The following is a 25,692-nucleotide window of genomic DNA, read 5'->3' on the forward strand; positions in this document are numbered from 1 at the left end:
AGGGGGGAGTCATGTGACCTTACCAATGCCCCCTCAGCTTAAAGGGGGCAGTGGACCAGACACTCACCACCACGCTATCCAGCTTACTACATCCCACTATGGGGTCTACCCTTGACTTGCTTTCCATTCCATCTGCCGTAAGGTGTGTAAGAAGCTGAAAGAAAGAGGAAGAAGTAACACACCAAGGTAAGGTAGTAGAGTGGTACCATCACACTGAAGCTTCATCCTTTGTTTCTTCCCAGAGGTTATCTGATAAACTCAGGTTCTGTAAATGCTCTCTGCATCTTCCAGATTATCAATCCCAAATTACAACCAAGGATGTACTGTGTACATTTCCCAGTAGTGTAAAAATGGACTTCTGGAATCCCAGAGATACTAGGTGGCAACCAGAGTGTCACTTCCATGCTGAGGAATTAACACTAGGAGACAACACGAGGGAAGTCCTGCTAAAACACCAGAAGGGTAAAGCTGTTGGAGGATTTGAGTGGGTGGGTAGTTGGGAAGACATCTGCAGTCTTGGTGAGTATCAACCTTGTTTAGAAGGTCAAGAGTTTGTGATCAACAGCATTTCAGTGCCCCGGTCATGACTTCTCATTCCAGGGAATGAGCACCACTTCCCACACAATTTGTTCTGCATGTAATATTGGTCTGGACAATGCCTGGGACTAAAATGTTTCCTGGCACCAGAGTGAGGCATTACAACACATCCAGGTAAATATCCAGAATTCAGCCCCTAGTTGTTAATGAACTGAGTCCAAGTCCTCCAGGGATAAAAGAAAACACTGAGTTCAGTACTTGAAGCACTGTGCCAGTTACGTGGGAGGCAGGCAAAGGAAAAGAAAACATACAGGTGCTCACAATGTAGCAGAAAAAGGCAGGTGTAAGTACACTGATAGAAACAACAGGAAGAGGGAGGTGGCAGGTACAGCTGCCTAGGAAGCCAGGGAAAATGAGAGAAGGGGTGACATTATAGCTGGGTATTTAAAAGGTCACTGCATGGTGGGGGTGCATGGAAGGAATCACATGCTCAAGATGTGGAAATAAGCCAGCTTGGCAGAAACTGCTAAGAGGCTAGAAAAGTAGACTGGAGCAAGCTGTGAACAACTCCAAACATCACGTTGAGTCTGACATCTACCCCTGCATAAGGTCTTAAGCAGGTTTTAATGTGAGGGGCACAGATACATCTGTTTTAGAAAGCGCCCTTGGATGAGTCAAGAAAGATGGAGACAAGTGACAAGACTGAGGATATAGTTAGAGCAAGAGCTGAAGGCTACACTAAGCTAGAATCAAGAACAGTTCAGAAGGTCCACGTGGTACAAATGAGGAAAAGGATCCTGGAGATGGCTCACAGGCATGATGATACCGTCAAATTGCTTTTGACTGGTCCCAATTCTTGTAACGGGAGAGAGAAGTCATTCCAACATTCATGAGCAGCTCTAGATCCAGACAAAGTCTAGTCAATGTGAGGAGGAGGCTAGACTGGAGGTAAACTATCAGGCTAAAGAGGCTACTTACATGGACATTGACAATGCTAGGACAAAGGGAGGAGGGAAGATGCAGAATGGATGGTGTGAGGTGGCGGTCAGGGCTTCAGAAGAAATGCTTACTGTTTTGAATAAATGCTACAAGGAAGTGACCTGGAAGGGCTCACACCTACAGGACTCCAGAGAATGCTCATCCTCAGACAAGAAGGTTTAAGGATCAGACAGGTTGAAGGCAAGGGGGTGAAAGATTCTACACAATGAAAGATAAGTTTCTTGACAATAGTTGGTACCATAGGAATTAAAGAAATTCAGCACAGAGAGAGGTCATGGAAGGGGTGGGGCTGAGTCAGCATGAGGGCAGAGAGATGAGGGCTTAGAAACGCTTGTAAATTGAGTACTAACGGTGTACCTGTGACATTTTTCACACATGAATAAAGCAGGTGGTGGGAGAATAAAGCCAATAGGCTGGGGGCGGGCAGGGGCTGTGAACTGGATCAAAGGAATCAGAAGAAACTGGTCACCATGCAAGGTCCACAGTATTTCTTTATACCCTTGAAACATCAACTATTCAAATATCACTAGCTCACTTTTATAATTCTTTAAAAATGTGAAGAAACTATGATAGGAGTTGTATATAGTATAGTTGGAGTTATTTTGGTTCCCTTATCGAAATGGGTTTGGGGCCAAAGTCAAGCTCATGAGAACCTGGCCTTTAGTACTGAATGAGGCAACCCATTGCTGTCGAGTCTGACTCATAGCAACCCTATAGGACAGAGTAGAACTGCCCAATAGGGTTTTCAAGGTGGATTCAAACTGCTGACATTTTGGTTAGCAGCAAAGCTCTTATCTACCATGCCACTGGGGCTCCTGAATCAGACAAGGTGCCAGTTAAGACAGATCAAGTAGAGAATACAACACCTACCATTAAGTATCAGCCACTAGGTTGGGATCAAGAACAGTTCGGTTTAAATTACTCAAGAACCCTGCAGAAGATTCCAAATATTAAGAGAATTATGGCCCCCATTGTAACTACACACAACTTCTCATCCCCAGCCCAGAGAAATCACAGTATTTCAGAGAAGCATCTGATGTTGATAATGCTGACAACTGTTCACCACCATTCAACATGTTTCCTGTAACCTAGAACAAGTTTACCATTGAGGATAAACAAAAGGAAATGGCCATAACTGACAAGATGTTTTTTTAAACATGTTTTATTTCTCAAATTCAAAGCTTTTATTTCATCAAGTTCTAACACATTTTGCCCTGACAAATGATTTCACTGGCATCAAGTAAGAAGGTTAGTGACCACTGACAAAGAGGAACCCCCACACATCTTAGGCACTGCTAAGAAATTAATATACACAAATATAGAGTGATGAAAATGTTTCCAATTTAGTCTAATGGGTGTCTTGCTCTTCATCTATTTAATTTGGAAACCAATAGCTTCTTTAGAAAATTAAGTAGAGTTTTATATATTAAAAAAAAAAAAAAAACTTGAATTTCTAAAAAATTTAAAAAGCCCACAGATCCCTATTTTTTTAACTACTTCCTCTTTAGTGGATGATCTTCACACCTTCCTAGGCAAACACACGAGGATTTGCATCAACTCACAATAGCCCAGGCAAAACTCCAAGCATTTTCTTCAGCTTACACTTAAACTATTTTTCTTAAAGTGATAGGTAAACGAGATTTAGGCACTTGAACGCACAAAATAGCCCTTTTCCTTCCTGATCCTCATCTTACAAGTTTTCACAAATAATTCTGAAAAGTAGTTTTTCTGTTTTTGTTTTTTTTAGTACCTCCCCCTACACATCTCCCTTGGTCCTCTGAATTTAATTGGTTGAATTGGGATATGTTCCAACGCCAGCTGTGACATTTTCGTCTCTGCCAGGTTAAAGATACGAATCTAACCTTCGAAACTTGAAGTTCTCTCAACTTACACAATCCACCCAAAGGACTGTCCCTAGTTCAGAGCCGTAGATGGACACCCAGGAAGTAACGGCCCGAGTGAGTGTATAAGGGTTTCTTTTTTAACAACTGGATAACTATAATTCACTCTGTAGAAGAGGACGTTCGAGCTAAGAATCTAGTTGCATCCTAAAACAAGGCACCAGGACCAGAAAGTTAACTAGAAAGGAGTTATTCCTAAGGCTAGGAAGTTGCTTTAGAGTGTCACCATTTCCCCAAAGTTAACAAGGCAGTACTAGTTAAAATCCTAACCTACCATGAAGGTAAGGGGTTAGTGCTAGAGTGGAAGTTTAAGGACAGAGTCAGAACTTTAGCAATCTGATTATCAATGTACCACCATCAAACTCAGGTTCATACACAGCTTTCTGTGACTCAAATCCCCAGGGAAAAACCAAACTGGGGGTGGGTGGGAGGGGACTTGAATGCCAAACCACATCTGTACCATACACATGAACCAGCATCTACCCAACTCTCCCCCATCCACCAGGTCCTCCCAGGTTGGGCCATGTCCCATCCCATGTGTAGTCAGTAAGCAAGAACTCTAATATGAAGGTGTTGGTGATACAGAGCTTAGCTTCAAAACTTGAAGTTGTGAGTGAGGAACAGTGTCTTACTGCCAAGATAAGATTTAAGGGTGGGACTGAAGTTCAAGCCCAGGAATTCAGTGTGTGCCCTTCTGCCGACACAAGGGAAAACGGTGCCATTTTAATCTCACTACTCTTCAACCTGATTCCCGGAAGCAGGCTGGGATAACAGGCTGCATACTTGTAAAAAGCATCAAAAAACTGTGCAGAGTCCTGAAGTAAATGAGAGACTGCTTAAATTTAGATTAGAACTTGCACTTAAACTTCAGTCCCCTCTGGCACTGCCAAGTTTCATGTTATTCAACACACACAAAAGGGGAATCACTGGACTCAGTACAAGTTCAGAGTACCCTGGTGCTTCTGTGAGAAGCATGAAAGGCAAGTTTCAGCTGGAATTCCCAGATACCTGAACTTCAAGTTACCTGGTCTATTCTGAGGCTGGAAAAAGGCAGTTGGTGGAGACCACTAGAGAAGGGGTTATGTTTTGAAAGTGTGGCTTTGGCTAGTGCAATGGTGTCTGAGCTGTAGGCAGCCTTTTACCCAATGGTTCTAGAGCACATGTCTACTCTCAAACTACAAAAATAGTTGGGCTGAATAAAACCTCAGGTGAACAGACTCTACCAAGACTGTTACCAAGTCCCATTATGGTAGGGTAGCCATCCTGCAGTGGTGGTAAGGAATTGGGGGGCTGGAAATTTCTTGCAATTTCTGTCTCCTTTGACAAGGACTATGACCAGATAGGGAAAAAATATATAAGTAGAAACAACTTCAAGGACAAACCAGAAATTTAATTACTTGATGCAGTTCTGATCTTATCTTCATCTGGTGCTTCATTACCCTGATCCCCAAGCCTTCTAAGTAGAAGCAATACTGATTTCTGTAAGAAGCTAGCAAGTGCTTATGTTGACGGCTTCATCACATTTCAAAGCTTTGGTTAAACAAATCTGCCAAGATCTGTCATTTTTTTGTGCAAACATGTTGCCATTTGGCCACAATGGCAGCTTTTTTTAAGGTCATGGATGACCAGGTAGTTTTGAATTTGGCATTCACTCTTCACTGGAATTCACTCCCCCACTGAACACTGAAACACCCCGGGTCTCCTCACAATGCAGAGCTGGCCTTGCCTCAAAGCCAGTGAATTCAAACATAACTAAGACTCACAAGGACACAGGAGCTGGCTATACTAACAAGTGGCTTCTATTTAGCTCAAGTCACGCCAACATGGATACCAGCCAAGTCTTGGATTTTAGTCACTTCTGATCAGCTTTCATTAAAGAGGATCAAGACATCACATTCCAGAAGAAACCTAAACATGTATCTTTAGAAAAAAAAAGTAAATCACTCATTTTCTACTAAGCATTTCTGCATTAAGATAACTTCATTGCTTAAAGCAAGGAGAAAGCAACCAGTGGGGTTTGGGATTTTTATGGCCAAAGAAGAAAGTCAAAATCAGAAGCATGGATTTGATTAAAATAACTTTAAAAATCAAGCTGGCAATATTAAATGTCTTTGCCCTTGACACCCTAAAGTTATGCTTTCTAAGAGATCCCACAAAACGTGTCAACACACAAAATCCCTTATCTAAGTGTATTGGGAAAAACAATAGTAGCCTAGATCTCTCCCACTTAACTAAGCTTGCTTTAGACTAGAGAAACATTGCTTTCCTTCAAAAGGACACAATGAGCAAGCACAGTCAAATCTACCAGAATAAGGAAGATTATCCAGTCACTCAGTTCTTCCCAGATACGCCAGAATGAATTATTCCAAAGTGCGTTGGTTGCTCTGCTGCACACAAGAGCAGACTTAATGCTATACCTTCACCTTCACACGCAGCTCAGAGGCAGCAGGTTAGCAATTTTAAGCCAAAGAACTCTGCCCACAAAACAAGATCATTCCACTTGTTATCCGGGTCTGCTGAAATTCCAGAATTCATTTGCTGTCAGAAAAAAACCTGGGGGCGGGGGAGCGGGGTCATATTTTTCGTTAAAAAAAAAAGCTCGTCATACTTGGAATGTGACCGAAGTGGATTTCCAATTAAAACATGGGAAGACCTTCATGTCAGTTACTATAGTGACTCCAGACTCAGCACAACCCTTGAGCAAAAACAAAAGTCAGCCGTGAAAAGAGCTGATGAAGGGGGAAAAGAAAGTCATACGATAAGAATTCCTCACTCATAAAGAAAAAAAAAAAATTGAACATTCATGTTTTCTATTTACAAGCACCCCTCCACCACCAAAATTCTACTTTAACATTAGGTTCCACATTTTATTTTGCTTTCAAGTTACATTTCAGGAAACTTAGGTCATTTTTTATTCTCAGCAATTTCACACTATTCCTTGTGACAGCACAGCATCTAAACCATAAACCACTTCTAACCAGATCTCAATTCTCCAGCTACTGGCTATGGTTAAGGAAACCCTCAGCTCTGCTGATGGGATAAACATAAGTCCCTTGACAAAAAATAAATCACTAGTGCACCCTCATGCTTACCATTTTCTGCCTGATTGAAATTGATACAAGAAAACAGACTATCAGCGCAACTTTTGTGTAACTGCCGAGAATCCCAAGGGATGGACAACACAGCTGACTCCAGGCTCAAGTGAGAAGGAAGACAATTAGCTTCACACTTCTCATATACTGGCCAAGCTTTTTCCCAATCTCAATTATTGCACAGAGTTCAAATCCCCATGTGCTAATGTTTGGGACGTGACATGTTAGTGTCTATTTTGGAAAGACGTGGATAGGCCATTCTTCCTATAGCATTTTCCAAAGTGGCACTGGCATATGGGCCCCTTTAGGGTTGGCTCATGATATACCGTAAACCCATTCCAATGGGTACACAAAGAAAAAAGAGCAGAATCAGAGCTGAGTTCCCCTTTAAAAGCCAAACACCTACATCTAGAAGGAGGCTCCCCTACCTGAGAGCCCTTGCCCTGTTGAGGTTCCCACTGTGGAAACCCTCAGGTCTCAAGGTTAGTTACAGGGCAGCCAGGTAGGATAAGGCTGGCTGTAGGTAACTGGAGGATGGGCAACATAGTAGTTGTTGAAGTTGCCATCACTGACATAAGGAGCTGGCTGGTAGTAACAGGTGACGTTGGTGGCATTGGGGATGATGTTTTGCTCTGCCAGCACGCGCAAGGCCAGGAGGGAAATGAGGTTCAGGGTCTGCCTTCGTTCGTGCCCCATGAGGCACACGGTGCTCTCATTCACCACCCTGCGAAGGATCATGAGGTAGTCGTATTTACTTCTCTCTTCTTCGGCAAAGTGGTTTTGAAGGTAGGTCTCCAGCTTCCTTTGCTGTTCGAGGATATCTGGGAAGTCGATGAAAAACCTGGAGCACATGTAACGCTCTAGAGTTTTGATTTCTTCCTGGTCTGTGGGCCTGAAGTCCCGCACAAGGAGGTTGCTGTACTTGAGAAGTCCCCCACCCCTAATTTCTTCAGGGTTCTTGGTGGCAATCAGTCTGTTCTGCAGATGGTCAAAGGCTTCCTCAAAGTCCCCATACATGCTCTCTCCAATCACTGTGGGGTGGAAGTGCTCAGAAATGGAGTTATTGGAGTCATCATAGAAAAAAAGCAAAGAATCCAGGATGATTTGAAAAGAGTCCACGCTAAACTCAAACTGGCGCCGGATGGAGTCAACGAATTTCAACTCCACATTCCTCCCGTTGTTGTTGGAGAGGGAGATCAGGCTCCAGCGGTCAGTGTCTGTGCAGACCTTCACCAGCTTCTGGACATAAGCCTCCTTAAGAGTGACTGGACTGATTTTGAGCTTGCTCACTCCCTCCGGCAGGAAGTTCAGAAGGGAACATAGAACCACATCTCTGACCAGTTGAAATTCTGCCTCTGTTGGAAGAGCCACGTGAAAGATGAGGTCCAGGTCTTTGCAACCCAAGCCGTTGTCTTTGACCAAGACGTGGCCAGCTGCAGAGCCATTCAGCCGGACATCCTCCACCTTGATGCCTGCCTCCTCCAGCCGGCTGCGGACAGTCTGAACAATGTCCTTCAGAGTTATCTCCAAGGTTGGAAAGTTGCCTCGTCCGTGGATTGGGACAACCTCAGTCAGGACCTCATGCAGCCGGCTAACCTGATCCCAGTTCAGCACGCTGAAGGACACGCACTCACTGGTACTGCTGCTCTCTTCTGCCATCTTGGGGGATGTTCTTGCCAGGGAAACTGAAAGTTGAGGGGGTAAGAAACAGAGTTAGGATTCACTTCTACACGGCAAAACAGCTCATGTGACTTAGAGAAGATGTTGATTTATCTCTGAACAATCTCCTTATAGAGTCGACTCTGACTCATGGAGACTCCATGTATGTCACAGCAGAACTGTGCTCCATAGAGTTTCCAATGACTGACTTTTGGGAAGTAGACCGGCAGGCCTTTCTTCCGAAGTATCTCTGGATGGATGCAGACCTCCAACCTTTTGGTTAGCAGCCAAGCATGGTAACCATTTGCACAACCTAAGAACTCCCGCTGTGAGGATTAAATGAGTTAAATACCTAAAGAATTGTGCAAAATGCATATAAACTTTTACTTTATATCAATTTTGATAACTTCATAGTTTTGCGGGAGCTTTTGGTATTTCATTTTTTTCCTTGTTTTGTTTACATAGGGGTGGGGGAAGTGAAGTGGGCATGGTTTGTGTTATGTAAGGAAGACAAACAAATTTAGACCAAGTAACCTAAACACAACATTAGCCAATAAAGGGCCCATATGTCTTGGCGCAGTGGGTAAGTGCTCAGCGGCTAACCAAGATTGGTGGTTCGAACCCACCACTTGCTCTGCAGGAGAAAGATGTGGCCGTCTAGTCCTATAAAGACTACAGCCTTGGAAACCCTATGGGGCAGTTCTACTCTGCCCAATAGGATTGCTATGAGTTGGAATTGTCTCGATGGCAATGGGTTTGTCTTTTTGGTTTATGTCTTGCTAATTTTCCCTGTTTCCTACAGAAATTACTTCCCCTGATTTTGGCTCCCAACCATATTTTGAACAGTTGACACTAACTAAGCTACAACATCTACACACAGAACACAAGACCCACAAAAAAAAGACTTGCTTCACTCCATGATTAAGAAATTCTCACCTCCGGGCTGCAGCCACACCAAGAAGCAGAGCAGACCACTCATGCTGCAGTAAAGCATGCTTAGGTCCTTTTAGCAAGAATTCATGTCCCTCACAGTCCTGCTCTCATGGAATTTACATTCTTGAGGAACAGAAAGCCAGTGGAAGGGTATAAGTAGGAGTGTGACTCTTTTTGCTGCAAGTGACGGAAGTCTAACGCCAACGTGGAAGAAGGAAATTTACCAAAGGCTTCTTGACTCAAACCTCCAGCTTTGCCATCAGGGAGGGACGAGAACTTGCTCTCCCTGGACTCGGAATAAACAACTAGGGGTAAGGCTCTCACTGGCCAACCTTGGTCAGGTACCATCTCTAGGTCTGTGCTGTGGCCAGGGGAAGAGACTGTGAGAGCTGGAGAAGGACCATTTTCCAGAAGGGGAGACAAAAAAAAAATTCACATTCCTTTCACTTACATGACCAGTCTGTCCTATAACAAACGCTTCCGTTATCCAGGATAGAGTTGTTTGTGTGACAAAATTCCTGGGCTAGGTAGTGGAAATGTCCTTCTCAGCAAGGATGCAGGAATGTGGGAAACTTCCTCAGGGCAGAGCGATCTTTCAACTGTATTTTGAAAAAATAGTACCTCGGAGCTACCTAAGGAGAATAAGGTTAAGACTGAGTCCTGAGGAAAAAAGCATCACTTCTCACACTTCACCTGCTACAACCACAAAGTCTCCAAGTTAATTTTCAAACAAGTTACACTTGTCAAAGAGTGGAACACAATAAATCCCCGGATCCATACGTAAAAAACAAACACTGACATTAAAAAGTCAAGGTGTTATAGATCCAGATGGGTTGATTATTAGCTAGATAGATGTAAAGAGGCGAAAGAAAAAGGTCAAGGCTCCATGCTTGCCAGGTCCCAGCTGCCTGCTGCTTTGCCCCTCAGCCCCACTGACAGCTAAATATCTTTCTGTTGGCTTATGGCCAACTTAAAAGAACATTTAAGGGAGTTTTCCCACCCTACTCTGACTTTCTGACTTGCTACACACACACAAAACCAATCCTAATGACTTCTGCAGTTTCATTGTTTGAAAGCTGCTGCTTTTGAACGCACACCCGGCATGCATTCTCCTGAGGCTCCGACTTGGATTTCTGGCCCTGCACTGGTGCCAGGGATCCTTGCTTTATCCACATCTCTCATATCCGTAGGATGGCTGTTAGTGCTGGGGCACTGCTGGGCACACAGAGACGGCTTCCCAGGAGCTCCCCATTAAGGAGGTGGGTGAAAACACAAGATGTCAAGAATACAAGGCAGTGTGTGGTGTATTCAGTCTGACTGGTACAAAGAAAACATAAAGGCAGAAAAAAGGGGTGTCCCTTGATTAGGGTAAACAGAAAGGACACAGAATGTTCACTTAAATGTTCACTTAACAGTTCCCTTAAGTTGGCCATAAGCCAACAGAAAGAAATTTAGCTGTCAGTGGGGCTGAGGGGCAGAAGCAGCAGGCAGCTGAGACCTGGCAAGATGTCCAGTCTGGCCACCATGATACTCTCCTCAAGCAGGTCATGAAGGTCCTTTAGTATCTAGGTTAAAACCAGGTGCCATCGAGTTGACTCCAACTCACGAAACCTCATGTGTGTCAGAGTAAAACTGTACTCCACAGGTTTTCAAGGCTATTTTTTCAGAAGTAGATCGCCAGGTCTTGCTTCCAAGGCACCTCTGGTGGACTCAAACCACCAACCTTTTGGTTAGCAGCCAAGTGCGTTAATCATTTCTACCACCAAGGAACTCCAATATCTAGGTTAAACCTGTTGCCGTTGAGTTGACTCTGACCCATGGTGACCCCATGTGTTATAGAGTAGAACCATCCCATAGGGTTTTCTTGGCTGTAATCTTTATGGAAGTAGATTGCTAGGGCTTTCTTCTGTTGCACTGCTGGGCCGGTTCGAACCGCCAGCCTTTAGGTTAGAAGTCTAGCACAAACCATTTGCACCACTGAGGGACTGTAAAGTTGCTTGGCTGGCAACAGAAGGTTGATCACATGATCAAAGCCAGCTGTAGGAAGGCCAGTCTGGGATGAGAGCTCCCCTACTTGCTACAGAAGAATACTTGTCACTGGGAAGAAAAAAGTTTCCCTTCAAACCTCTTGGATAGGGTTAAAAAGCCCTAGGCTATCTAGATCATTGCACAAAAGCTTTCTTTCCTAAGTTAAGCAGATCAAGTAAAATTGTGACAAAATAATTCATGTGGCTGGCATTTGGTTTCAAGTCAGGTTTGGCACATTAGAGTTTTCTTTTTCCTGTGCTCTACATATTCTTTGGTACTTCTTTCTGGCCTCTTTTATGATTAGCATATGGTGCTTCTGTGCTGACTGTATAAGGCTCTATACAATTAAATTCCAGTGATTACAGAAATTTAGCATTCTAGCTTTGTTTTGAAACACCGCCAGGTTATCTATGATTTGGTGACACAGATCTGTGTCAGGTATATTGATCCACCCTATGAAAAACAATTTGCTTTAGCCTATGAATCACCTGTTGTTGTGCTTTCATGGGGCTTGTTTACAATACAGATAGAAGAAGTCACACAACCATGGAAATCCCAATACAATCAGTACTTGGGATAGAATAACAATTTTGAGAAAATCTCCAGAAGCACCTCAATGATGTTGCAGAGGAGAGTAACTGTAGGGATAACTTTTAACTCTTCTGTTGTTGTTGTTATTGTTAAGAAAGTCATCTAAAGTTAAGAGTCTAGACTACTCCTACTTCTAGAACACCAGTTCCAGAGGAGGGGCATTGAAGACCATTTAGAATCTGATGAAAGCTACGACCCCTTCCCTTGGCAGGGGAGTACATATGCCTAATAATTTACGTATATTTTTAACCGTGAACTTTATGGTAGATTTAATGTGAGAATCTGACACTGAGAATTCTTAAGGTTTTATGTGGGGGGAGGGGCAGGAATGTTATTAAAAAAAAATAGAAGTGAGGTATACCAGCCCCATAAGAGATATTATGAAGCCACGATAATAGAAACAATGTGGTACTGGCACAAATGATAGACAAAATCAAATGAACAGAATTTTAAAATCTAGACATAAAACCAAATATATAAGAGGATTTAGTATATATTAAAGCAAGCATTTCAAAATAATGAAGGGAAAAAACTGAGACAAGTAGATAGTCATCTAGAGGGAAAAATCAAGTCGGCTCCCTATTTCATGCCCAACTAAGATCTAGATGAAGAAATTAAAGGTTTATGTATAAAAAGAAGAAACCATGAGCGTACTAAAAAAAAAAAAATGAAACTTATACATATATACACACACATAGAGTAGGCAGTCCTTTCTAAATTACATAAAGCCTAAAAGCCACAAAAAATGGACATATCTGATTATATAAAAATATCTACATGGTAAAAACACCAGAATGAAGTCAGAAGACAAAACTAGGAAAATATTTAACATCAGGCAAAGACTCATTTCCTTAATGAATAAAGAGCTCCTACCAATCTGAGAGACTAGAATCTCACCTACAAATCTGAGAGACTAGAATCCCGACAGAAGAATGGGCAAAGGACATGAATTCACACATACCATATTCAACCTTACTCAAGAGATGGGCAAATTAAACCTCAAAGTATCATTTTCCGCTATCGGATTGGACAAGATCAAAAAGTCCGACGGGCATCGCTTCTGGCAAATGCGTGGGGAGGGAGATATCTCTGGTACACTGCTGGAAGGCTCTCTATGGAGAACAATGTGAGACTCTCAATTTTAAGTGAACATACCCTTTGACGTAACAAATCTACTTCAGGGAAGTCTGTTGTTTAGTTGCCGTCAAGTCAATTCCAACTCATGGTGACCCCATTGTACAGAGTAGAACTGCTCCACAGAGTTTTCAAGGCTGTGACCTTTTGGAAGCAGATTGCCAGGACTCTTCCAAGGCACCTCTGGGTGGGTTTGAACTGCTAACCTTTTGGCTAGTAGTTGAATGCTTAATCATTTGTGCCAGTTTGGATTTTACCCCATGGATATACTTGCAAGTATGCACAAGAATATTCATTGGATAATTATTTATAAAGCTACAAAATATTCATTAGTAAAAGATGGTTAAGTGAATTGATACATCTGTAGAACAGACTACTACCCAGTTATCTAAAATAACAGTGGCAGCTCTCTCTGTCTGAATGTGGAATGCTCTTCAAGATTCATTAATAGAAAAGTAAACGCAAAACTGTATGTGAAAGCAAAAATCTATTCTTACACAAGCATATAAAATTCTCTGGCAGGACAGCAGTCTACACCAAATACCACGTCCAGGTTGGGCAACAGGGGAGGAAGAACACTTAATTTGTGCCTTTTGAATTTGGAAGCTATACATGCATTAATTGACAAAACTTAAAATTTCATGATCCATATTCTAAAATCTTTCCCCTATGAGCCTTCCACTCATTTGGAACTTTATTTAACTGCTTCAATCCTTTACCTTCCCTCCCAACCATGCCCGTAGCCATGTGCCAAAAATCAACTATACTTGGAAGCTTCCTCTCCAAGCCTTAAATGTTGATATCTGTATGGATGAGTGCAGGAGGTGGAACTGCTTTTCCTCTAGAAGGGCTGTTAGTCAATTTTCTACCCATGTACTACTTTAGAGAAGATGCCCAGGATTTAAACTGCCCTTCTGTAAAACAAAAAAACAACTCTTCAAATAATGGATAAGGCACCTCATCTATCCCATTCTGTTTGTTATCAAAAAAGTTATGTAACAGACATATTTACAACAACAACAACAAAAGAGTAGCAGTGGAAGCTGCTTTACATACAACCAAACACCTCATGGGATTTGGTTCCTGGTTTGAAGGTCATGGTTTCGTGGGACATCCCAGTTAGCTGGCCTAATAACGTGTTCACTGCTTCTGTTCTACCTCCCAGTTCATTGCATAGTGCCTGGGGTCTTAAACGTTTGCAAGCGGCTATTCAAAGGCACAACAATTGGTCTCTATTCTCCTAGAGTAAAAGAAGAAGGAGAGTGAGGAATAGGGGGAGGAGATGGAATGTGTAGTTAACTGCCTCCATAAACAACTGCCTCCTTTGCCATGAGACTAGAAGAACTGGAATGGTGCCCTGCTACCATTACTGAACATTTTGATCAAAGATTCTATAGAAGAATCCTGATCAACAGGAGGAAAATGCAGAACAGAATTTTAAATTCTCATGGACTCCAGACATTCTAGATGAACCCCTGAAACTATCACCCTGAGATAATCTTTAAACCTTAAACCAAAAATATCCCCTGAAGTCAACTTAAAACCAAACAATAGTTTAGCTTAACTAGTAAAAAAAAAAGTCAGCCTTCAGCGTTATGCTTTTTTAAGAACTATCTAAACGGGATAAAATTGTCAACACCAATTCCAAAGACTAGATAAGAACCTTAGTGGCCAGTGAGTTTATGTTAACAGGGGAGGAACAACTCAGAAAAGGAAGGTGAGAATGGTTGCATAACTTCAAGAATGAAATCAATGTCACTGAAATGTCCATGTAGAAACTGTTGAATTGGTGTATGTTTTGCTGCGTATATTCAACAACAAAATTAATTGAAAAAAAAAAAATTTCTTGCAGTTTTATAGATCTGCTATTTCTCATTTCAGATCTATTATAGCTACCCACAAGAGACTAGTATGTTGATTACTGGATACAGTTTTAAGAACCTTAATAAATACAACAAACTAAACACTTTTTCAGGAATTCAAGATGCCTGTTGCTGGCATCTTCTATAACAACTCTTCTCATGCATGTATGAATAACAAAGTTAACTTTTTGGAAAAAAACAGTCTATATAAAAACACTGTGCAAGACACGGGGGCCCTGGTGGCACACTGGTCAGGAGCTCAGCTGCTAACCAACAGGTTAGCCATTCGAATCCACCAGTCGCTCGTTGGAATCCCTATGGGGCAGTTCTACTCTGTCTTATAGGGTTGCTATGAGTCGGAATCGACTCGACAGCAACTGGTTTGCTGCAAGACATGACAAATACCAGGTCCACAGTAGAGTTTTTAGTTTCCCAATTTACCATGATTTAGATACAAAAGAGCTCAAGCAATTAAAAGCTCAAATACAGGCTTAGCTCATTAGGAAGGCCCAAAATAAGTCATTGGTCCCTATTAAAAAGGAATTCTTCATTTTTCCTTTACCTATTCAAATACATAATGTACATTTCAAGTTACTTAGACAAGCATTAATAACTTGAAATGTGCATTTTGTATTTGAAATTGTCTGAATAAGTGAGAGAAAAAAAAACGAAGAATTTCTTTCTAATAGAGACCAATGACTTATTTTGGACCCTTCTAACAAGTGAAGCCTATACATTGGTATTACCCACATCCTAGGTCCTTGGGGCTTAGCTAAGACACCAGAGCTTAGTGCAATCGTTTTTTGATATATCCCCATGTGACACACATACTTCCAGCTCCTAAATGGCCCTGGTCAAAGGCAAATTTTAGTTAGCAGGATTGATGTCTAGTAAAATCAAACTAAAGTGCTCGACTTCTCTTTTACTATTTGCGAAACAGACACATTGCATTCTGTACAATGGAAACCAGAAAAGGTGGGAACCATGATTTCTCAGCTGAAGTGAAAATTAAGGCATCTTTTTACAAGTCAGGCTGACCAAGTGCCCACTCATTTCAAGCTACTTTGCCTTCTAAAGGAGTTTGACTCCTGATGAGTTTACTATCTTAGGTTTACTATCTTAGGTATCCGGAATTCCCTTTTATTCTGTCACCTGGCTGCAGTAGAAAGGTAGAATACACGCACTGAAAGAATACATTTGGGGAACAGAGATTGCAGCAAAAAGGGGTAGGGGGAGACAAACTAGGCCAGAAGATTAAACTAAGCTCCCTAAGGACAAGATCTCTAACTTACCTCTGCTTCCCCTCTGTCCGAACAGAGCCAGTCAGGGCAGGTTGGTTTGAAAACCTATGCTTGAGCCCTGTTTGAAAATACAGTTATTTCTAATCCTCCTTCACAATATATCTATGTCCCCAGATTAGTCAACTAACTGTAGAAACAAGGGTGATACCGACTATGAAAGTGTGAGGGGTCTCAAGGTGGGCAACTGGAAGAGGCAGATGAACAAGTTAGAGATTACAGTATTGACAGCATTTCTAACAACTGCACGTAGGTCTTATGGGCAAGGGTTTAGGTCATATCAGAATTGATTCCTATTTTGTCCCTGGTATGAGACATAGTGGGAGCCCTGGTGGCTCAGTGGTTAATAGTACAGCTGCTAACCAAAAGGTCAGCAGTTCGAATCCACCAGCCACTCTTTGGAAACCCTATGGAGCAGTTCTACTGTCCTATAGGGTCCTATGAGTTGGAATCAATTTGATCGCAATGGCTTTGGTTTTGGTTTATGAGACATACATAGTGAGTCCCTGGGTGATGCAAATGGTTAATGTGCTAGGCTGCTAAATGAAAGGTGGAAGGTTCGAATCCACCCAGAGGCGATCTACTTCTGAAAAATCAGCCACTGAAGACACTGTGGAACACAGTTCTATTCTGACACAACACACATGGGGTCACCATGCGTTGAAGTCAACTCAATGGCAACTACTTATTAGACACAGAAACTGTCCAAAGAACTCTTTGTGGAGATTTACATTCATGAAATTAAAAACAGTATATATTTAAATCTAGGTCTGTGACATTTTACATGAAAGCTATAAACGTACACATGCATAAGAATTCATAAATTTTTAAAATCTGTCAACTTGTAGTAGAATTAAAGTTAGATCTGTTTTAGACTGAGAATTCCTAAGGTTCATGTGGGGTTTCATGGAAACACTGAGCCTTGAACTTGAGGATTCCTCAGCTAGAGCCAGGGCTCTTAGCTGCTGAAGCCCTCCACCCAGACCAGAGCCAACTGGGGCAATACTCTCTTCCTCTGCCGCATGTTGGTTTAAGAATACAGAAGAAACTCAAATACATTTCAGCATTCCTTCGATTACAAAATTCCCTTTCACTGCTACTGGATATTTTTAGCTCAAAAGCTTGGATCATTCCTAGTAAAACTTTCCAGCTAAGGGTAAGAGATCCCATCCATGAGCAATGGCCCAAGCCTGGTGACAGACTCTAAGAGAAGTGTGTATACAGGACAAAGACACCCACTGTCCCTGGCTCCTGAAAGAGAGGGGGTCCACGCACCTGTGGCTGGCATATTCCACACTGACTCTTCTCCTCCATGTACGATAGAGGAAATTAGGCCAAAAGAGACTGTGTCACTGCATATAAATGCCTACAGAATTAAATCTGATTAAAGTGAATGACAATATGCTTCATAACATCCTATCCCACCTCTTCTCTTAGCAAGCTGAGTGAATGAGAGCCACAACTCCTGGAACTGTTTCTCTTTTCCTTATAAAATGAAGTGAAGACTTGTAAGCCTCTTCGCATCAATTCCCATCTGATTCTCCACAAGCTCTCCGAGGAAGCTACTTCTGTCCCTCTTTCACAGATTAAGAAATAAGGTTCAGAAAAGACTGACCCCAGGTCCTCAACTCCAGAGCTAGTGTTCTAACTCTTGGAGTGGGCAACTCCCTCCATCAAGCTCAAGTTCTGCCAGTCCGGTGGGTTAGGGGGTATAAACACAGGTTATAAATCCATACACGCACTGTGATGGCTAATTCTTGCTGCTACTAAAGTCATCTTCTCTAAAACAAATATTTTACTGGTTCTTGTCACAAAAAAGAAAAGAGAAAGCAACCTTCTATCAACTATATAATTGTGGCACCTTATTTTTCCCATTGCCCCCTCCCCACCACACACACCAAAGACAGCAAAGCTTAAGTCAACCATGCTTCACTGTCTGCTTTAGTGCACATTCCAACTAAGCAAAGGACAGGAGTCTAGTCACTTTGCATCTTCAAGGACACCAAGGTGGCTTAGAGACACCAGGAAAGGTGATCTGTTGGCCACTGTGTGGGAAATCTCACTTCTTACTGAGGACACACATCAGCTGTTTCATAAAGCAAACACTTCTCTACTCCTCCCCACATCCTTGTCCTGCAGGGTTAATTTTACTACTTCCTCAGAAGCTCTGGCACCCAATCCCTCCAAGGGCAATGTCTATAGTAGTAGCCTCAGCCATGGCCAGGCGACATCAAACGTGACTAGGTGTTTAGCAAGGTGTCCTAACTGAGCCACCAAAGTCTATTTGGGAATGTCCCAAGTCAGGCAGCTAACATTTGAACTGCTAGCTGGTGCTGTAGGAGCTTTATCTGAATCAACCCATGTGATCCTCCCAACAACCCAATACGGCAGATCCTATCATTGCCCGTTCACAGTGAAGAAACTAGGGAACAAAGAGGACAAATAAATTGCCCAAGGATGTACCGCTGTTAAGTGGCAGAAGTGGGATTTAAGAGGAATCCCTGGGCGGTGTAAATGATTAAGCACACAACTACTAGATGAAAGGCTGGCAGTTTGAACTCACTCAGGGATGCCTCTGAAAACAGGCCTTGTGACCTGGTGATCTGCTTCTGGAAGGTCACAACCTTGGAAACCCTTCGAAGCAGAGTTCTACTCTGCACGCATGGGGCCACCGTGAGTTGGAATCAACTCAAGGGCAGCTAACAACCACTGCCACCACCACCTAGCAGGTAAGTAATTTGGGTAGTGGTGGGAGGTTGAAGAGGAGCTAGAAGCTCAGGCAGTGGAAGGGAAGTAGATGGCAATAAGTGGAAGGGAAGGAAAGTGCGAATGTTTTTTAACAAGACTATGGTAAAGAAGTTTTGGCTAGATGGGATAAGGCCACCTAAATGTGGTAAGGCCAGATGGCAACCACTGAAAGCAAGGCAGAAGCATTTAGAACTCAAGTATTTAAAAACTGTCAGTATAGCAGTTTCCTCTCCCCAAATCATTATGGATTTGGAGGTATATCCAGTATGGCTGGAGACACCAGAATTGAATGAAATCAAATATAGAAATGGCTAACAGTTACACTAATGTTTGTTTTAAACTAACAATGGCTGGGAGATGAAGGCCTAGGATCCTAACTTCTTCAGAGGGAGCTCAAGATGCTAGCTAGGTTGCAAGCCAGTGGTGATTTTAGGGAATGCAAGTTCAGGAGGGAGAGAGAACCCAAGAGTGGAAAGTGCTGGGGCAGTCAGCCTGCTGGACCAGCATAAGAGGAAAAAATGACACAGAGAAGGCAGATTTTAGGAACAGACTGATAGGGACCAGCCTAGGGAAACAAAGGCACACTGCTCTCTGTTCATACAATAAAGAACTGCTAGGATTTACTCAGAGCCCTGGTGACATAGTAGTTAAGAGCTTAGCTGCTAACCAAAAGGTCAGCAGTTCAAATCCACCAGCTGCTCCCTGGAAACCCTATGGGCAATTCTGCCCTGTCCTATAGGGTCACTATGAGTCAGAATTGACTCTATGGCAATAGATTTTTTTTGGGGGGGGGAGGATGGATTTGCTTAGGTGGCCAGGAGATCAGGAGGCCTGATCTGCTGATAAAGCAACAGAACAGGACACTCCCTGCAGGCAAGAATACAACTTTCTCAGATCTGAGAAACAGGTAACCCGATTGGAGCTGCAGAAAGAAGTCAGGTTAAGTGTGTAAGAAGTGACACCACCCCAAGGGCTAGTGCAGGAAGGCGAGCTGGAAGGGAAACACCTGAAAAAAAACAGCCTGGAACAGACTGATAAATGCACAAATGCTGCACTTGAAGACTGGACACCTGTCGCTTCCCTCACCTGCATATAGTTTGAACCTTGAGATGCCTTTCACCCACGTGAAAAGAGCCAGGCACTTTAAAAGGACCGTGGACTTGATATACACAGCAGCAGATAAGTGGGCAGAAAAGAGAAAAACCAGGGTCAAAGTGGATTCAGCCTTCAGAGGAGATATCCTTCCTTATTCCTTGAACTCCTTGGGGAGTGAAGGCCAGGAGTTATCTAGGACCAGGGGGCAGCTTGAGGAAGCCTTTTGTCTGCCAGCTGCCAGCCCCCTCACCAGGAGGGCACATTCTGGAGACTCCTTCCCACCCCCAAACACATTATAAAGTTAGATAACTGAGCACACAAGTGTGTTTAATGTACATCAAATAAGAATGTAGATTGGCAAATCTTTCCAAGGCAATACACCAGATAATACTTTATTTTTTAAAAGGACAGTAAAATATATTCCATGGTAACTTTTCCAAGAAGTGATTTTTACACTTGCCCACTCAAATACCCACATTGTACCTCAGTTCAGAGTGATAACTGCCCCACACCACAAAGCTGTGCCCAGTGAAAACATTTCTAAGTCGGTGGCAAAACAAACCCTACAGATGGTCTTTTCTCACCCTCAGCTCAATTACACCCAGGCGGAGGTCTCCGATCTATTTTCTCAGGGTTATCAGCATCCTCCCAGCAATTTGACACTTATGTTTATTGGAGCCAAAAAATTCGGTGAGATTCCCACGGCAGCTGGGATGCTTGCCTGCGCCTGGGCTAAAGGAAAACAGCATCAGACAGTGGAAACAGAAGTAGCCGCGTACACCGTGCTGCCTCGCTTTATGTGAGGCTTTTAGAATTTGAGGGGCCTTCACAAGTTCTCACTTTCCTCAAGTGCCAACATACAGTCTTCATCCTTATCGATGGCTGGGCTCTGTCCACAGACCCTCCCTAAGAAGGCTCCAACCAGAATGTTCTGTCTTTCAAAATAGGATGCTTAAGCAAGTGTGGCTGAGGAGATAACGCTGGAAGAACTAATGCTGTGGCTGCAAAACAGCATGGAACAGAATCAAAACACCAGTCTAGATATTACAACAGTGACACCACAGAAGTTCAAGTGCTTAAAGGACACCCTAAAATTGTTGCAAAGGTAATTAACAAGGTCAGATCATATACTACCTTTAGATGGAAGCTAGGCATAGAGGCCTTGATATTTCCAAGGTATTAGCACTATTAAGTGCTACATACACAACTTGGACTGGAAATACAGGTAGTCCCTGAATTACGACGTATTCGAGTTCCTACGAACCACACTTATGACAATCAGCATATCTGGAACATCGCATCTTCCTGGGAGGAAGTTACAGGAAAATGCTTGCAGGGAATATGGAAAAAATTGCTGAGTTATGTGAACATGCTCCAAGCATTTAATCAAGATCAATATGATGGAAGAGATCGGTGGAAAAATCATCCATATGGCAAGATCGCTGAATTTGGAACTTGATATTGCTAATGTGGAACAGTTCATAGATCACGAAGAAGGATAATTGACGGATCAGGACTGAATGGATTTTTACTTAATGGATTTCGAAGAGGAAAGAAATGCTGAAAAAAGAAATAATGAGGAAGAAGGAGAGAAGTTGTCAAAAATTTTTACAGTGATAAGATTAGCTGGAATGTTTTCTAAACTAAATCAGGGGCTTCAGTTGCTTGAAAACACGGACACAAATGCTGATCACTTTGCTAAACCTGAGAGGCAGATTTGGGAAGCAGTACTATGTTTCCACGAAATATATGAAGAAAAAAAGAAAAGGACCATACAGACAACTCTCACTAATTTTCTGACTAGAAACATCATCCTCATTCCCAGGGATAATCCAGATGATCCAGAACCTTTCCACAAGTGGAGTTATTACCACAACTGACAAAATGCCAATGTCGTCCAACTCTTCTTCATCGTTGGAGTAAATTTTTTTGATTTGTGTATTTTTTTATGTATGCATTAAAACATATCTGTAAGTTTATATGTAATGTTTCCAACCTCCAAAGACAAAGATCAGATTTACAAAGATACTGATAATAAAAGGCAATGATAATGAAAACTAAAAAAAAATGAGGTATTCAATTTACATCAAAATCGACTTCATGACAGAGTCATCAGAACAGAACTCATCGTAAGTTGGGGACTACCTGTAATCCTTTTTGCTACTTGGTAGCCCCACCCTTCCCCTGAAACATGCTTCTTTATAAATCAGAGATGTTACTGGTCTGAACTAATTTAAAGAGATACCGAAACAGAGCTGATCTTCGTTTTAGAGATTGAGTACAGTGACAAAAATACGATGATTCCTAGGAGACTGTGTACTGTAAGAATGATCAAGTTTACATACTTCCCAAGGGTTTAATAGCTGATAGCTTCCAGGTTTTCTCAAAGGCTTCTTCCACAGGCCATTTTAGGATCTAACGCTCCTGCTTAGAGCTGTGAACTGTTGCCAGCTGTCCAAAATGAACACCTCGGTCAGCTAAAGTCCTGCCTATCACCAACAACATCCCTGGGCCTTATCAGGAAAGGGACAAGCAATGCTGAAATTTGCTCAAATACAGCACTTATCACACTGTATCCACATATACACACTCTCATTCAAATATATCTAAGCTTGGGCTGGCTTGTGTCTCAGTGCAGATTCTAATGAATGATGCAAAGGATGTGGCCAGTTCCATCAAGGTTTTAGTTTTGCATGGGTCCTTCCCAGAGGGTTAATATTCATGGAGCAGGTACCTGACCCCCAGGTACTGAGCATGGCAGCAGCCTAAGTGAAACATCACCAGGCTCAATGGTCCCTCTGACAACTTTATAAATGCTCAGTAATAGAAATGTGGGTGGGCAGGCAGAGTGGGGGGTAGGGTTACAGGGAAGGAACAAGACCATGGGATGGATGGTACCTATTTCTGCAGGAACTGTGCCTCAGGTGCTCAAACCACCTTCTCTCTGGCATTCCTTCATCTATGGAGTCCAGCAATACAGCCCACTGGGGTGATTATCATTAAGTTAACATTTATTAAGTAATTAATGTGTTGGCATCATTTGGTACCTCATAAGCACCTTTTATTGAAATCATTTCCTTGTATTTTCATTCAAACCACTGATAAGAGAAAATGCAAGTTGGACTCCTGGTCCTCCATCAGCCTCAGATGTTTGCATCCACAGTTCTTTGAAATTCTATTACCTTATGATTATTCTCAAAGAGACTATGAAAAATAAAAGAATAAGCACGGGACTAGGGATCAAATATCCTGTGTTTTGGTGCTAGAGCTCACTCACAGGTTAATGATCATCAGTAAGCCAATCACTATGACTGCATTTCCTTTCATTCATTAAAATAAGTGCCTACTATGTTCCGAGCACTATTCTAGAAGCTGATGACACATCAGAAAGCAACAAAGATCCCTGCCCTTGCAGAGCCTATATCCTAGCTCACGTGCCTCTTCCATAATTTAGGATTGCTCTTTGTCAGCAGTTCAAATCCACCAGCCGCTCCTTGGAAACCCTATGTGGCAGTTCTATTCTGTCCTATAGGGTCGCTACGAGTCGGAACCAACTCAATGGCACCTAACAACAACAACTCTTGCCTACTACACATGTAGAATCAGAATTGGAGAATGAAACATTTTTGCCAATGGTCTAAACCTGTTTTGCCCAATATGGTAGCCATGAGCCACACGTAGCTGCTAGGAGCACTCAAAATGCAGCTAGTCCAGATTGGGATGTGCTGTTAAGTGTAACACATACACTGGGTTTCAAAGACTCAGTACAAAGAAAAGAAGAGATCTCATTAATATTTTTTATACTGACTACATGTTGAGGTGATAATATTATACGGTGGGTTAAAGAAAACTACTATTCAAATTATTTTCACCTGTTCACATTCTTTTTAACGTGACTACTAACCAAAATCCAAACCCACTGCCATCGAGTCGATTCTAACTCATAGGACCCTACAGGACAGAGGAGAACTGCCCCTAGGGTTTCCAAGGAGCAGCTGGTAGATTCAAACTGCTGACATTTTGGTTAACAGCCGAGTTCTTAACCACTGAGCCACCAGGGCTCCAATGTGACTACTAGAAACTTAAAATTACCTAGATGGCTCACATTATATTTCTATTGGACAGCATCTGAAGCCGTGAAGAGGTAAAGCCTCTGCCAGGACCAGAAGCCAAGTCTCCCAACAACTAAAAGCAGCATAAGAGGCAGGGCGAGGTATGCATAAAGACTAGAAAGAGTCTCAGCATTGGAGAAACAAGTAGTGCTAGTTCCTAGCTGAGCAAACCTGGGCAAGCACCTGGGCAGGCACAGGGCAGGTGCTCAATTAGCGTCCATGTCATCTCTATGTCTGATCAGTGCTCTTCCGACTATAGCCACCACACAGAGTGATTCCACGTGAAGGACAAGACTGCTGGAGACAAGGCCATTGGCCAGCTGCATGGTCCTAATCCCCATCTCTTTAGCTATGACAAATACCACTCAGGGATAACAGGATGGGGGAGGGGCGGGCAGCCAGGTGAGGTGGATGTTGAGTAACACCTCTTCTCTCATTCTAGTGAGGGCCAGGCAAGTTGAGAGAAGCTTAGGGTTAACACAAAGGGGTGGAGGCAGTTTAAGATTCAAGGATAGTTTCTTCTCAAAATGTTTTTACAGAGGGTCAAATATGGTGACAGATATAGGACTTCTTTGTGCTCAACCAATGAAAATGAAAAAAAAATACAGAAAATAAGGTACAAGGCAGAACTGTAAAGAAGTACTGAAGAGGAGAGTTGTGGGGTGAAGGAATGCTCAGACTGGGTAAGATCAGTGAGAAGCCTCAGGGAAGGGTCCTAAAAAGGATTAAACTAAAGTTTGGTGAGGAAGGACTAGCACTCATTTGCTCAAATATTTGAGTATGTATTCTGTAAGGCAAGGTGGGGCAGTTAGGAAGGCCAGCCGCCAAGTGGGAATAAACAAAAGGTCAAAAGGTATAGGTCTTAAAAAGGAGCTCAGCTTCACGCGGAATAGGTGGCTCCTGTGAAATGCTGTTCAAGGTGCACCAACCAGTTGCCAGTGAGTTGATTCTGACTCCTGGCAACCCCACATGTGACAGGGTAGAACTGGGTTTTCAATGGCTGATTTTTTGTAAGTAAACAGATCACCAGGCCTTTCTTCCAAGGAGCCTCTGGGTAGACTCGAACCTCCAGTCTTTCGGTTAGTAGCCAAGCATTTATACCATCCAGGTACTCTGTTTGAGGTGTACAGGACAGTAGGTAGAATTAGCCAGAAGCAGGGAGACCTGCTCAGCTATCGCTGTAATCAAGTTGCTGTCTGTAAGGCCCTAAGCCAGGTTAGTGATGACAGTGAAAAACAATAAAAAAAAAAGAATCAGCAGAATTAGCAACTGAGTGAATACAGAGAAAGGCTGAGCCATGAGAGGCTGTGTCAGGGTAGATGGAAGGATGGTAAAGGTGGCAAGCTGAAGGGAACAGGTCTGCATCTCCCGCCGAGGAGTTTCAGCTGCTGGTCAATTAGCAGTTAGCTGCCCCTCAGCACCAAACCTTTATCCCTGAGGCCTCCATTTAAAAGTGAGATCCAGAAACTGCCCTGCATTTTACGCTGGGAGCTTTTGATCCAACAAGCTCCAATGCCTTGACTCACCAGGAGGACACCCACTTAGAGTGGCACAAACGGTTAAGCACTTGACTACCAGCCAAAAACGCTGGTGGTTGGAACCACCCAGAGGTGCCTCAGAAACAGGCCTGGCTACCTGCTTTCAAAAGGTTACAGCCATTGAAAACGCTATGGTGCTGTTCTACTCTGCACACATGGGGTCGC

At 42.8% G+C, this 25,692-nt stretch overlaps 1 protein-coding gene across 4 annotated transcripts in view; it reads right to left on the reverse strand.

The window, feature by feature from the left end:
* Positions 1-2,680: 2,680 nt before the first annotated feature.
* The window catches only part of TENT5C (terminal nucleotidyltransferase 5C), a 30,616-nt gene continuing 7,604 nt past the window's right edge, over positions 2,681-25,692 (reverse strand). For 3 of the 4 annotated variants that reach the window (XM_023734870.1, XM_004380346.2, XM_023734873.1), the window contains exon 2: positions 2,681-8,214. In XM_023734870.1, the coding sequence (XP_023590638.1) occupies positions 7,013-8,214 (1,202 nt within the window). In that variant the 3' untranslated portion in view covers positions 2,681-7,012. Of the gene's footprint in view, positions 8,215-9,572; positions 9,754-25,692 lie in introns of all 4 variants that reach the window. The other variant, XM_023734871.1, reaches the window with a different exon arrangement.

Source organism: Trichechus manatus, unplaced genomic scaffold (assembly GCF_000243295.1).
Source record: "Trichechus manatus latirostris isolate Lorelei unplaced genomic scaffold, TriManLat1.0 scaffold00073, whole genome shotgun sequence".
Taxonomy (NCBI): Eukaryota; Metazoa; Chordata; class Mammalia; order Sirenia; family Trichechidae; genus Trichechus; species Trichechus manatus.